This window comes from Nicotiana tomentosiformis, chromosome 4 (assembly GCF_000390325.3).
Source record: "Nicotiana tomentosiformis chromosome 4, ASM39032v3, whole genome shotgun sequence".
Lineage (NCBI taxonomy): Eukaryota > Viridiplantae > Streptophyta > Magnoliopsida > Solanales > Solanaceae > Nicotiana > Nicotiana tomentosiformis.
Genome location: NC_090815.1, coordinates 127,722,991 through 127,737,843, shown reverse-complemented (window position 1 = coordinate 127,737,843; position 14,853 = coordinate 127,722,991). Strand labels below are relative to the sequence as shown.

Genomic DNA, 14,853 nt, shown 5'->3' with positions numbered 1-14,853 from the left:
ATATTCAGAATTATTTCCGAATTGAAACTATGTGGTGATAATATTACTGATCATGATATGTTGGAGAAAACTTTCACCACTTTTCATGCCTCGAATATGCTCCTGCAGCAGCAATATCGAGAGATGGGATTCAAATGAACTTATCTCACATCTTCTTGTAGCCGAGCAACATAATGGGCTATTAATGAAAAACCATGAAAGTTGACCTACTGGTTCTTGTCCATTCCCTGAAGTGAATGAGACGAACTTCCACCAAGCTAAGCGTGGAAAAGGACGTGACCCCAGTCGTGATCATGGCCGTGGTCGGGGAGAAAACTCTAATCGTGATAATAACAATGCACCAAAGAACCTTCCTCACCACCGGCAGTGGAAAAGAAAGGAACAAAAGCATGAAGCGGTACAAGCAGCAAAGCCAAAAAATGCATGCTATAGATGTGGAGGAAAAGGGCACTGGTCACGTACATGTCGTACGCCAAAGCACCTGGTTGAACTGTATCAAGCCTCCCTGAAGAAGACAGAAAAAAATGCTGAAGCAAATTTTATTTCTAAAGATAATATAGACTTCATGCATTTGGATGTAGCTGATTACTTTGCACTCCCAGAAGGAGAAACAAGTCATGTGATCGGTAGTGAATCTGTAGAAATGTAAATATTTTAATTTTTATTATTTGCAGTAGATAGTATGGTTATGTAATTATTGTACATAAATAAAAGTTATGCTTTAAAAATGATGTTTACTATCATATTTATTTTATTTATGGTATTTTGAAGAATATGGATAATCCTCAAATTATGTTTGGATCAAAGGCCAATGAAGATATTTGTATAATTGATAGTGGAACAGCTCATGCTGTATTCAAAGATCAGAAATACTTTTCTTATTTGCATAAGCAAAAAGCAAATGTTTCAACAATTTCTGGTAATATAAGTTTGATTGAAGGCTCCGGAAGAGCTACTGTATTACTGTCTAAGGGAACAAAACTTATTATCGACAATGCATTGTTCTCCTCAAAGTCCCGAAGAAACTTGTTGAGTTTTATAGATATCCGCCGAAATGGGTATCATGTTGAGACAATAGATGAAATGAGCGTGGACTATCTTTGTATTACAAAGAATATTTCTGGCAAAAAATGCATTGTAAAAAAGTTACCAACTTTATCTTCTGGCTTATACTATTCAAAGATTAGTACAGTTGAAGCACACTCTATCGTAAACCCGAAGTTTACTGATTCAAATACTTTTTTGCTTTGGCATGGCCATTTGGGCCATCCTAGATCAATAATGATGAGACGAATTACTGAAAATTCGAGTGGGCATCCATTAAAGAACCTGAAGATTTTTACAAATGATGAATTTTCTTGTGATGCTTGTTATCAAGGCAAAATGATCACTAGACCATCACCAATGAAGGTTGGCATTGAGTCTCCTGCCTTTTTAGAACGTATACATGGGGATATATGTGGACCTATTCACCCACCAAGTGGGCTGTTTAGATATTTTATGGTCCTAATAGATACATCTTCAAGATGGTCTCATGTGTGCCTACTATCATCTCGCAACCTGGCATTTGCAAAGTTATTAGCCCAAATAATTCGATTAAGGGCACAATTTCCAGATTATCCTATAAAGGCTATTCGCCTTGATAATGCTGGAGAATTCTCATCTCAGGCTTTTGATAATTACTGTCTATCGGTTGAAATAAAAGTTGAACATCCTGTAGCTTATGTTCATACTCAAAATGGCCTTGCAGAGTCATTTATTAAAACAGCTGCAATTGATAGTAAGACCACTACTTATGAAAACAAAATTGCCCACTACTGTTTGGGGCCATGCTATCTTGCACGCAGCATCACTTATCCGTCTCAAACCAACATATTATAATAAATATTCTCCGTCACAATTAGTTTTTGGTCATGAACCAAATATTGCCCATCTATGAATTTTTGGATGTGCTGTATATGTGCCAGTTGCACCACCACAGCGCAGTAAGATGGGCCCCCAAAGAAGGTTAGGAATATATATTGGGTTTGAATCACCCTCTATTATTTGCTATCTTGAACCATTGACGGGAGATTTATTTACTGCTCGATTTGCAGATTGTTGATTGGATGAAATAAATTTCCCACAATTAGGGGGAGAGAAAAAGAAAATCAAAAGAGAAATTGTGTGGAAAGTTTCATCATTATTTTACTTTGATCAACGTACCCCTATATGTAATCAGGAGGTCCAGAAGATCATCCATTTATAGAATATAGCAAATCAAATACCAGACGCATATACTGATTTGAAAAGGATAACTAAGTCACATATCCCTGCAGATAATATGCCTATCCGAATTGATGTCCCAGCAGGACCATCTACTAGCATGAGAGTTAGTAAACCTAAAGCACGCCTGAAGTGTGGTAGACCTTTGGATTCTAAGGATCGAAATCCTAGAAAAAGAAAATCGACAAATGATCAAAATGATATTATGAAGAGATCTCCTGAAGAGACCCAAGATCTGATTAGTTCTGAGATTCTGGAGAAATCAATGATCCCGAGACTCAAGTGAGTGAGGAACTTTTAATAAGTTCTACTGGTGATGGGATTAATTTAAATCGATCTGAAATAGTGGTGGATAATATTTTTGCATATAATATTGCACTTAACATTATGCAAGATAGTGAGAATCTTGAACCTCGATCTGTCGAAGAATGTCGACAAAGATCTGATTGGCCAAAATGGTAAGAGTCAATTCAATCAGAATTGAAGTCACTTGCTAAAAGAGAGGTCTTTGGACCAGTAGTCCAAACACCTGTTGGTATAAAGTCATTTGGTCATAAATGGGTTTTTGTACGAAAAAGGAATGATAAAAATGAAGTTAAAAGATACAAGGCTCGCCTTGTTGCCCAAGGATTCTCACAACGACCTGGAGTCGATTATGAAGAAACATATTCACCAGTTATGGATGCCATAATATTTCGATATCTCATCAGTTTAGCCTTACGTGAAAGGCTTGAAATACATCTAATGGATGTGGTTACAGCTTATCTGTACGGGTCACTTGATAATGAAATTTACATATAAATCCCTGAAGGATTTAAAATGCCTGAAGCATATTCAAAATCTCGGGTAATGTACTCAATCAGATTACAAAGATCTTTGTACGGTTTAAAGCAATCTGGGCGCATGTGGTATAATCGCCTCAGTGAATATTTGCTGAAAGAGGGTTACATAAATGATGTTATTTGTTCATGTATTTTTATAAAGAAAATGGCTTCAGAATTTGTTATACTTGCTGTTTATGTTGATGACATAAATCTTGTTGGAACTTGAGAAGAGCTCCAAAAGGCAATTGAATATCTTAAGAAAGAATTTGAGATAGGAAGATCTTGGAAAGACAAAACTTTGTCTTGGTCTGCAAATTAAACATTTAGCAGACGGGATCTTTATCCATCAATCTGCCTATACAGAAAGGGTCTTAAAACGCTTTTACATGGACAAAGCACACCCATTGAGTACACCAATGGTTGTTCGATCACTTGAAGTAAATAAAGATTTGTTCCGACCTCCAGAAGAGGATGAGGAACTCCTTGGTCCCGAAGTACCCTATCTCAGTGCAATTGGTGCACTAATGTATCTTGCTAATACTACAAGGCCTGATATAGCATTTTCTGTTAATTTACTAGCAAGATATAGTTCTTCTCCTACACGGAAACATTGAAACGGGATTAAGCATATATTACGATATTTAAAGGGAACTCTTGATATGGGTTTATTTTATGCTAACAAAGATAGTGCAGATCTTGTTGGTTATGCATATGCAGGTTATTTATCTGATCCCCATAAAGCTAGATCTCAAACCGGGTACGTTTTTACATGTGGAGGTACTATCATATCATGGCGCTCCACAAAGCAATCTATTGTTGCTACTTCTTCAAATCATGCTGAAATAATAGTTATTCATAAAGCAAGTAGGGAATGCGTATGGTTGAGATCAATAATTCATTTTATTCGAGAAAAATATGGTTTGGAATGTGAGAAAAGACCCACAATTTTATACGAAGACAATGCTGCATGCATAGCCCAATTGAAGGGAAGATTTATAAAAGGAGATAAAATGAAACACATTTCACCAAAATTATTCTACACACACGATCTTCAAAAAAATGGTGATATTGATGTGCAACAAATCCGTTCAAGTGATAATCCGGCAGATTTATTCACTAAATCTTTATCAACTTCAACTTTTGAGAATATGGTATACAAGATTGGAATGCGGAGACTTAAATATTTGAAACAAGATTTTCATCAGGGGGAGTAAAATACGCGATGTACTCTTTTTTCCTTACTAAGGTTTTTTACCACATGGTTTTCCTTATAAGGTTTTTAATGAGGCAGCTAGCAATGCGTATTACTAAATATGTGTACTCTTTTTTCTTTATTAGGATTTTTTCCCACTGGGTTTTTTTCTAGTAAGGTTTTAATGAAGCACATTATCTTTTAATGAATATCCAAGGGGGAGTGTTATAAATATATTATATTATGGATGTTCATTTAGTACTCCGTTGTAAATAAGCTTCCTGAAGAAGCTTATCCATATGAGGCTCCGCCGTAAATATATTTATCTATTTAGTACTCCATTGGAAATAAGCCTCCTGAAGAAGTTTATCCTTTCGGTACTCCGTTATGGATAAATATTACCCATGGTAGAAGATTATCTATATCTGGCACAACAACTTAAAGTAGCAGCTTACACAATAGCTTACAAACAGCTTACACAGCAACTTCCTTTCTTCTATAAATAAAGGAGAATTCAGTTCATTATGTACATAAGTTTGAAGATTGAATAATATATTAGTTTCTCTCTATACTTGTCTTTACTTTACTGTCTTTATTTTATAACAATTAATAATTTTTTGTAGTGCATAACTTTTTTACACATTAGTCAGTCAAATAGACCTACAATTATGTGGCTTTTTATAATAGTAACTATAATATGATAACATGAAAAATAAAATAAGAAATAAATTTTTACAGTAATAATATAAAAGTTTTTTAAACTGTTAGTATATATATATATATATATATATATATATATATATATATATATATATATATATATATATATATGTTTGGTTGTACCTTTTCTTTTTCCTCATATATAGTAGTAAGATTTATTCAAGTTATGTGACCTATATAATGCATCTATTAATAAAATATGAATCAAAAACACTAAATAATAGAAATAACCCTTATAACGGTAAGTTTAAATAGTAGGTACTGAATCATACATTAAATAAATTACATATTCTAAGTATATGTTAGCATATTAATTTATACTCTGTGTATCAAACTCAACATCTAACGAGAAAATAATTCATATATCAATTTCTGCTTTGTATAACTTGTCTTTAAATCAAGGAATTTTTTCATTCCTATACAATATTCTAAACCTTATTATGAAAAATGTCCATGTATTAGTATTTACATTCACCTTAAAATGCTCTCAATCCATTATCTGTGCCTTCAATCAAGGGACTTAGTTGTACTTTTTTCCTTTTTTCTCTCCTCTTTTCCCTTTCTCTCCGGATCTTCCGTTATACCTTTTTCTCTCCTCAAGTTGAAGCTTCACCTGATTTCAATTAAACTCAAATGTTTGTGTTGAAAATCCTGACAAATTCAAATCCCTTAGAGTTCTTTTTGTGATGATAATTGAGAGAGATGTAGTCTATTGAATAATTGTCAGCTTTTCATTATCTTCATGTGTTTATGAAGTTATTCCGTTATTTATTCAATGGCACTCCTACAATTTGGAAGCTTTGTGCGGTACAGTAGCTAATAGGGCTTCTAAATACATAAACCTGTAAATAATACAGATAATAGCTGAAAAAAATCCAACCATCCTTTAAATTAAGAATATTATATAAAAATTTGGTTGAAAATTTAACTACATAATACCAATCTCCAATGTGATTTAGAGTTTAAAAATTACTATTCCTAACGATTAGAAAAACTGCACTTCTTAATCTAAGGGGGTTCTGTGTTTGTCCTATTGAAACAACTTTAGACTTCAAAGCATTAATTTGTGTAATCAAATCTTCTTTTAGTGTAAACGGATGCGACTTTACACTTTGGTCAGTTAAGTTATCTTTACATTTGGTAAATGCTTATATTTACTCACGCAGTTAAGAGTATGCTTATACTTAAATATAATTTGTATACAAATTTTATACAATATGTATTTTGTATATTTTGTATCTGATTTATACATATTAAAAATAAATTTCATACAACTAATTATATATTATACAACTTATCTACAATTTATCTACAACTTTCATACATTATTTCTACCCAGTTATATACAACTACAATATCATACCACGTAAATATAATTTTGATACAAATTTTATACAATATGTCTTTTGTATATTTTGTATCTGATTTATACATAGTAAAAATAAATTTCATACAACTAATTATATATTATACAACTTATCTATAATTTTCATACATTATTTCTACTTAGTTATATACAACTACAATATTACATAACTTAAATACAATTTTTATACAATATTGTTCCACTTTCATACAATAGTTAAATAAAAAAAATATAAAAACAGAATACAATTTTTCTACAATTTTACTACAATTTCGTAAGTATAATGTATGTCATGTCTTCTTCTTCTTCTTCTTCTTCTTCTTCTTCTTCTTTTCTTCTTCTTCGAGTTTTAATCTGAAATTCAGCCAAAATCAAGTTTAATCTTCACCAAAATACCCTCAAAATTGAGATATAAACTCCAAACGATATTCCCAATTGTTTGCAACAACACCCAATCCAAATAAATAATGGTTTTTGAAAACCCAAATTCGAATTCAAAGCTTCAAATTTTTTTAATGGCTGTCAACGGTGGAATTGCTGCTCTCTTTTCCTTTGCTTTACATTACTGGAATTAGGGATTGAGAGATAGAGAGAGACATAGAGAGAATTCCCAATTGTTTGCAACAACACCCAATTCAAATAAATAATATTTTTTGAAAACCCAAATTCGAATTCAAAGCTTCAAAACTTTTTAATGGCTGTCAATGGTGGAATTGCTGCTCTTTTTTCTTTTGCTCTACATTACTGAAATTAGGGATTGCGAGAGAGAGAGCGAAGGAGAGAGAGAGAGAGAGAGAGAGAGAGAGAGAGAGAGAGAGAGAGAGAATAAGGATGAGAAATAATTGATTCCTAATATAAAGGGATACCCATTTAATTCCTAAAGTGTATATAGTTGGTAAATTTGTATATAGGATGTAATTAAATTGAAACTTGAGTAGGGAGGGTAATAAAGTTTCCAATAGTGTATAGGTATGTAAACATTCCTTAAATCAAATACTCTCCAAAGTCCAAAATGTGATAATCATACCAATCAATGAGTAAATTATTATGCAATTTAAGTAAATCTCCTTTGTATAACATTCTTTCTAGAGTCTGTTTGGACATAAGATTTTTTTTACTTTTTTTTTGAATTTTTTTTACTTTTTTCCGAAATCAATATTTGACTATAAAATTTCTAATTTTCACTTGAAGATGAATTTTTGGAATTTTTCGAAAATTTAAAAAACTCCAAAAAGTTGCTTTTCAAAGTTTTTTCACTCAGATCACTCGCAAAAATTCAAAAACAATCCAAAATTATATCCATGTCCAATCACAACTCTAATTTTTAAACACCATTTTCATTTGATTTTTTTTTATAGAATTTTACAATTTTTTATGTCCAAACGCACACCTAGTTTCTACCATTCAAATCCTAACTTAAACACAAAAGTAGAAAGGACACGTAACCGGCCTTGTATTTGCCGAAATATGCGCATAAGACATCGTTTGATAGCCGCCAAACTAACAAGAATTGGACAGGTTAATAGCATTAAACTAAAACTAAAAACTACCACCACCTATGAGTCTATAGCCATAACATTTCCAAACACGTCTCTTCACCTGTGACTTTTGTCACTGTTTTCTTCCTGACCTCTTTCCACACGTCTCTCTTCCAAACACTGAAGGGATGGGGGCCCCACTAATTATGCCAAAATTATAATACAAGGATTATTTAAACTAATAATACAAAATTGATTATTTTGCGATGGTTAATAGTATAAATATTGTTAAGCAAAGAGTAATAAATGTTACGTAGGAACTACTTACTCCAATGATATTTTTAAAAAAGTACCTTAATCCCATATTGGTAATATATGTATTCATATTTCACGCTCTATTTAGCATAAAATAATATATAATTTACACATAACTTAATGAATATAATTATTTACTGCAAAAAGTTTGCAATTTTTTTCTTACAACGCCAATCAAAAGCTGGATAAATTATGCCGGACTTATTTCTAATCCATGTAGTCAAAGTATATTTTATGCAGGATTTTATGGGGGAATTATCCTCTATTACCAGCAAATACGGAGCTAGAATTTGAAGTTTATAAGTTCTGAACTTATTATCGAACACGTCTTAGTTACTGAGTTCGCAATTAAATAGTTATAATAAATTTTTTAATACAAATCTAATGTCTAAGCAAAAATTACTAGTTCGTCCGAACCCGTAAGTAGTACTCTAACTCCGCCCAGGTTACCGGCAGTCTCTCCTCCAAGCATTTAACAACAGGTGGGTTCTAGGGGCCCCACTACAAGGAATTTTGAGTTATAGAAAATACACCTACTGTATGGTGTGAATCACACCTATACATGTAATGTAAAAAAAACCCAACTACCTAACCATAGCAAAGCTGTGTCATCAAACTGTTTAACAACACTTTGTAACTACTAGGAACAGAACAACTTTGTTTATAGTTTAGTTTTAAGCAAGTCTTAAGACCAAAGATCAAAAAAAAAAAATCTTGGTTTAGGTCTACCAACTGGTGGTTACCGATTCAGACCCTTAACCATCAAAACCAAAATATTCTCCTCACCAAGATAAAAACAACCACCCCCACAATACCAATTTTCTATTCTTAGTAGAAACCAACAAAAATTATTAAAGAAAAACAGAAGCTTCTAGGGGAGTTTTTGAGCTGACCCCACTTAAGAAAGTTTGATATTATTGAAAAGGAATATATTATTATTATTATTGTTTTGCTTTTTGTTTTTTCATGAAATTTCAAGAATGGAAGGTTGGAGTTAATTATTCTTTGCTTTTTCTTGTTTTTTCATTATTGTTTGTTTATTTGTTGAATATTTTTTTGGTTGGTGTCATTGTTCTATGATAAGGAGGGGTTGGTGTGCTTAGGATCTTTAGGATCAGTTTTTGTCTCCATATTGGGAAGCTTTGTTTTTGAGCCAATTAGGAAGTTCTGCTTTCAATCACTCTCTTTGCTCCTCTCTTTTTCTCTTCTGTGCAGTGTGCTCCCCTAGTTGAAAGCACAAAGACAAGTTTTTCTTTCCAGGTAAATTTAATTTCTACTTTTATTTGCCCTATCCTTTTCATTTCTATATTTTATTACGTGTACAATAAAGTAAGTAATATTTTCATTCATAAAGTATTGTTCTTGGTTATGTTATGATGGATTCTGATGTTCTTAGTTTTTAATATGGTGGAATTCCTATACCTACTGTTGTCGTAGCGGTGTTTGGTCATTTCATTTTCTACTTCTTTATGAGAATTTGAACGGAGCCTTGCCGTAACTGGTAAAGTTGCTTCCATGTGACTAGGAGGTCACGGTTCGAGCCGTGGAAACAGTCTCTTGCAGAAATGTAGGATAAGGCTGCGTACCATAAACCCTCGTGGTCCGACTCTTTCTGTACCCCGCGCATAGCGGGAGCTTAGTGCCCCATACTTCTTTATTAGAATTTGATGGAAATGAAAAGTTTGATGTTGATTCTGATATCAAGTAGTAGTTCAAAATGGTCATTTGATGATATTGCTTCTTTGAAACTTCGTTTTCTTTCTATTTGAACATGTTTGATGAATTCTGTTTCTTCTTCATTGACAGCTTCCAAACAATTTCTTCCAACACTCTGCTAATGATTTGTAGTTCGATCGAGTCACTTGAGCAGGAGGTTGTGATTCTTGAGACATTATAGGGATAGATATAATGTCTGCTTACTATTCAAATTTGTCCAATCAAAGAGAGGTTTTGCCAATGTCCTTTTTGCCAGACCAGAAATTTGATTCTTATCACTCAGCTGGTCTTTCTGATAGTTCGATTCATTTAAACCAGCATTCTTCTACGGTCTCATACTCGGAATTGCCTGCTCAGAACTATGGTGAAGTTCAAACAATAAGAGGCAAAGATGAGATGCTGTTCATTCCACCAACCAGTGAATCGGGAGGTATGCAACTAATTGGTAGGTCAGTGAATTCTGCACCCAATTTTTTGGAGAATTCAGTTATGATGGATCCCCGTTCTTTTCCAACAAAACAGCTTTTTGTGCCCAACGTTGAGCAAAGCCTTCAAAATCAAGGACTATCTCTTAGTTTGGGTACGCAAGTTCCACCTTCGCTTCATGTGTATTCGTATCAAGATGACTATACGAATTCAAGTCTATCTTCTTTGGTGGGTACTCATGTTTTGCACTCAGAGCAGGGATCTGAAAACAAGGAATCTAAAGTTGCCGAGTACTTGTCATTTGACTTATCTAGAGGAACTAGAGCTGCAAATAATCCCCAAAACTCCATGAGCCTCAGAGATATGAATTCTGGTGCACGTTCCATTTACAACTCGAAATATCTAAAGGCTGCTCAAGATTTGCTTGATGAAGTAGTTAATGTTCAGGAAGCACTGAAACAATCAGATAGACTACGTAACTTCAATTTGCTCGGGCAAGATCGTTCTGAAGAGGCTGATCTCAAATCTAGTTGTTCAGCTTCTGGTATATCTGGTGATCATAATAATTCAACTAAAGGTGAACTTTCACCTGCTGACCGACATGATCTCGAGAGCAAGATGACAAAATTCTTTTCCATGTTGGATGAGGTAAATCTGGACTTCTCCTGACTCATCTTAAGGGATACTTTTTGCTAAGAGGGGATGCATTTGTTGCTTGTAATGTCTTTAGATATTGCTAAGACATACTGTTTTCAGCATTGTTTTCCAACATGCTGACTCAGACTAGGCTGAAACTCTTTTCCTTATCTAGTAGGAGTAGTAAGTAATAACTCCAAGGGATCCAGGTCCAAGGTGATTTCAGTTTGTATTTAGTTGTGACATGATCTGTGCAAATTACACTGCCTAGTGAAAGTGAACTAGGAATCTGCTTGCGCTCTAGGTCAGAACAAGTTAATAGATTTTCATTCTTAGTGACAACTGAGGTTCTACATTTTTTTCCTTTGTATTCCTCACCTATAAAACTTTTAACATCTGACTGATTTCACAATTAGGATGTTCCTCTAATCTTCCTTTGGTCCTCCTAAATATTCATGAAGTGTTTGCATTCTATGAGACTTTGCAGAAGATTTTAGTTGGATCTTATGTTGCCAAGTACTTCGCTGAAAATTGTTGTTCTTTGACAGATGTTGAACATAGAGCACATCCAAAGTCATTGCTTTTGTTCTCTGCAAGTCCTTTTTTACTTGAAATAATTCTACTGGCATTAGTTTTTAGGAGAATTAAAACTCCAAACTGATGGTTCTTTTGTTAAGAGGATTTGTTTTCTGTAATTTTACTTCAACTGGGAGAAAAAATTTTGAGAACTTGAAATTTCTCTTTCCCAATCTTGAAGTCATACGCAGGTTTTGTTTCAAAGTCTCCCTTTGTTGTGCTACTCAAATGCTTGTTATGCCAACTCTTAGCAGATTCTTGGACTAATTCAGTTTCCACTTGACATCTATCTTTTATATGCTATTAAGTATTAACAGATTACATGTAAACGTTATCTAAAAGCTATCTTGTGAATTGTGATTATATTTTTGTTATAGGTGGATAGGAGATACAAAGAATATTACCAGCAGATGCAAGCAGTGGTATCTTCATTTGAGATGGTTGCTGGACTTGGTGCAGCTAAACCATACACATCACTTGCCCTTAAAACCATATCTCGCCAGTTCCGCTGCTTGAGGGACGCAATCAAGAAGCAGATTCAAGCTACTCGTCGAAGCTTGGGAGAGCAAGGTGATAGTCAAGGGGAAAGATTATATCGTCTCCGTTACGTGGACCAGCAGCTGAGGCAGCAAAGGTCCCTTCAGCAATTTGGTATGATGCGCCAGCCTTGGAGGCCACAGAGGGGCTTGCCAGAGACTGCTGTTTCAGTCCTTCGTGCTTGGCTTTTCGAACATTTCCTCCATCCGTATGTTTCTCTCACTCTTCTCTTTTTCCTGTGACCTTTGTGCTATGCACCATCTAGGACCAGTTAACATGCATTCTGATTCATTTTGGTCGTCGTGTTTCTTCAGCTACCCAAAAGATTCTGAGAAAATCATGCTGGCAAGACATACAGGTTTAACAAGAAGTCAGGTATGCTAATCCATGGCTGTTCCGCTTTAAAGCATAAAAATCTTAGCACCCTTCTTTTTTGTATGGAATCAAGTGAATTAACTTACTCTTACTGTTTTCCACTTGCACACTATAGGAAACCTGGGACAACCTTTAGCCTTCTAGCTTATCTCTTATTTGTTAGTTCTGTGTTAAATTTAGCATTAGTATTAGAAGACATTGTGGTGCTTAGGCCATGGCCAGCTATCTAACCAACAAAACTCGTGCTTGAGTTAGGTGGCGAACTGGTTCATAAATGCTCGGGTGCGCCTCTGGAAGCCCATGATTGAAGATATGTACAAGGAAGAGTTTGGTGAGGCGGAAGCAGGATCCGGAGCTTCACCAGACCGTGCTCCAGAAGAGTCCAAAGAAAAGTCAATAGCTGAGAACACAGGAGAAGAGATTCCTGAAAGCTTTACTACACCAGCTGTTAATTGCAGTCATCTCGACCCCTCTGACGAGTCAAGTAATGTTACGAATGTACAAAATAATTCATTCACAACCAAATTTATTTTTCAAGACGGTACTTATGAACACGAGAAGATTGATGCTGTCAATACATACCACGCCTCCATGTTAGGTGATATAATGGGAAATCAAGTATCACTCGCTCTACGTCTACAAAACAGTCAAATTGATCAGCAGCCAATATCTGGTAGGGCACAGTTAGCGGAAGATGACAAGACAGGATCGACTCTGGACATTAGCAAAGGAGAATATTATTACATCGACCCAGTAAACCAGCAAGAGAGGTTTTCAGGGCCTCATCTGCTATCCGATTTTGTAGCATAATGATTTCTTGCTTATATTGGTTATAAGACCTTTTTTACCACTTACTGTATCATTGAGAAGTGGGTTACCAAATATGTGAATATACTAATGGATAATCCGTCTGTATAATAGTGAGGAGATTGTGAATAGTTTAGACTTAGAATCCTCAAATGATATACATCTATGTAATTTTGTGCTTGAATATGAGAATAAAGGTCCTATAGAATTTGAAATGGTAAGTCCTCTTCCACCCTTTTACAGCTAGTGTATGGAACCTAGATAATATTCTAAGGCACCAATGATTTTTCTTTAGGGTTGGTTAATGTCTTGCTCTGGAACATTGAGGATATGCCTGAATGATTCCTAAAGCTAACAGCAAATGAAAATTATGGCAATAGCACTGGACTTGGATGTGAACGCAGTTTATGGCAATGGGTATTTTCTTCATGATTCTTTTGTTTAACTGTCTGTGGTTATTGAAGGGGGACTTTGGAGCAACGGTAAAGTTGTCTCCGTGTGACCTATAGGTCACGGGTTCGAGCTGTGGAATCAGCGGGATTGTTCATTGGGCTGCCCTTTTTCTTGTCTGTGGTTATGGTGCATGACATAAAAAAAGTAATCCAATGTTCTCTGTATATAAATATATTATGGATGTTAATTTGCAGCAGCTACTAAGCTAGTTGTACACTACAATCTATCCACAACCAACATATGATTCACATATCTTTTTTCTTTTTCCTTTTCTTTTTTGGATGGTGGTGGAGGGAGAGGTTCGTATCAAGACATCGACTACATCATAGTTCTCTAGCAAGGGTGGAATGGTCAAGAGACAATAATCCTTCACGATCAATTCGAAGTGCTTCTCGTAGATCAAATACAGATCATCCTTCATTCAAGAAACACGCTACTTCACCTCTCAATCAAGTCGAGCAACTTAGGACACAAGAGTTAAGAAATACTTGGAATTGCACTCGAGCATTCATCAACAAAATAATTTTTTCTCAAATTTATTTATTATATTCAGACTTTGTTAAAAGGGTGTGGTTGAACACTCAGTTTGTCTAGGTTTTGATGATTCATAAATGATAGAAGCATGAGCTCTGAGTTTAAGATTGACAATCTTTAATGCCCAGAATACTGTAACATTTGATTTCTATTCTGTACACTACTATGTGTAGTGTGGAGAAGGACAAGGAAGCATTCATTTTGTGTCTCTTTTCTTTCTAGTGTAACTTGCATTTATGATTCAAAGGGGTAAAAAGTGAATTATCTTTTGATAATGTTAAAAGCAGAACTTTCTCTGCTGATAAATTCATTCAGATATTCAGATTTGTGCAGGCACTTTAATCAGTGAGTGGGCCTTAGTTTGGTTTTTGTAGTAACCAATAGAAACTACGGAATGGGAAAGTGACAACTGTAAGGGGGCAATAGAACAAAGATAGTAATCATTACTACAGTATGTTGGTCCATTTCTCCACGGATTCTGAATTTAAACGTTATGAGTATTAAGTTAAAATTGTCTTGAGTCAAGGGTTTATCGGAAATAACTCTCCACCTTCTTAAGGTAAATATAGTGTTTGTGTATACATTACTCTTTGTTTGTTGTTTGAGTACTAAGTTGAAAAATTAAACGCTTAA

At 34.5% G+C, this 14,853-nt stretch overlaps 1 protein-coding gene across 3 annotated transcripts; it reads left to right on the top strand.

The window, feature by feature from the left end:
• Positions 1–8,813: 8,813 nt before the first annotated feature.
• LOC104089695 (BEL1-like homeodomain protein 7) lies at positions 8,814–13,454 on the top strand. 3 transcript variants are annotated; one of them, XM_009594651.4, is made up of 5 exons: positions 8,814–9,420; positions 9,967–10,950; positions 11,892–12,259; positions 12,366–12,426; positions 12,682–13,454. In XM_009594651.4, exons 2-5 carry the CDS (start codon positions 10,069–10,071, stop codon positions 13,234–13,236), a joined length of 1,866 nt encoding a protein of 621 aa, XP_009592946.1. In that variant the 5' UTR covers positions 8,814–9,420; positions 9,967–10,068; the 3' UTR covers positions 13,237–13,454. The 3 variants fall into 3 exon arrangements, with proteins under 3 accessions (XP_009592946.1, XP_070056336.1, XP_009592948.1); XM_009594653.3 differs by lacking the exon at positions 8,814–9,420 and having other exon boundaries at positions 10,130–10,306; positions 10,399–10,950; XM_070200235.1 differs by lacking the exon at positions 8,814–9,420 and having other exon boundaries at positions 9,504–10,950.
• Positions 13,455–14,853: the final 1,399 nt, after the last annotated feature.

Coding starts and splice junctions, on each gene's coding strand:
- LOC104089695 (XM_009594651.4), top strand. CDS start 10,069: ATGTCTGCTTACTATTCAAATTTGTCCAATCAAAGAGAGGTTTTGCCA. Junction 10,951..11,891: donor TCTTTTCCATGTTGGATGAG/GTAAATCTGGAC, acceptor TTTTTGTTATAG/GTGGATAGGAGATACAAAGA. Junction 12,427..12,681: donor CAGGTTTAACAAGAAGTCAG/GTATGCTAATCC, acceptor TGCTTGAGTTAG/GTGGCGAACTGGTTCATAAA.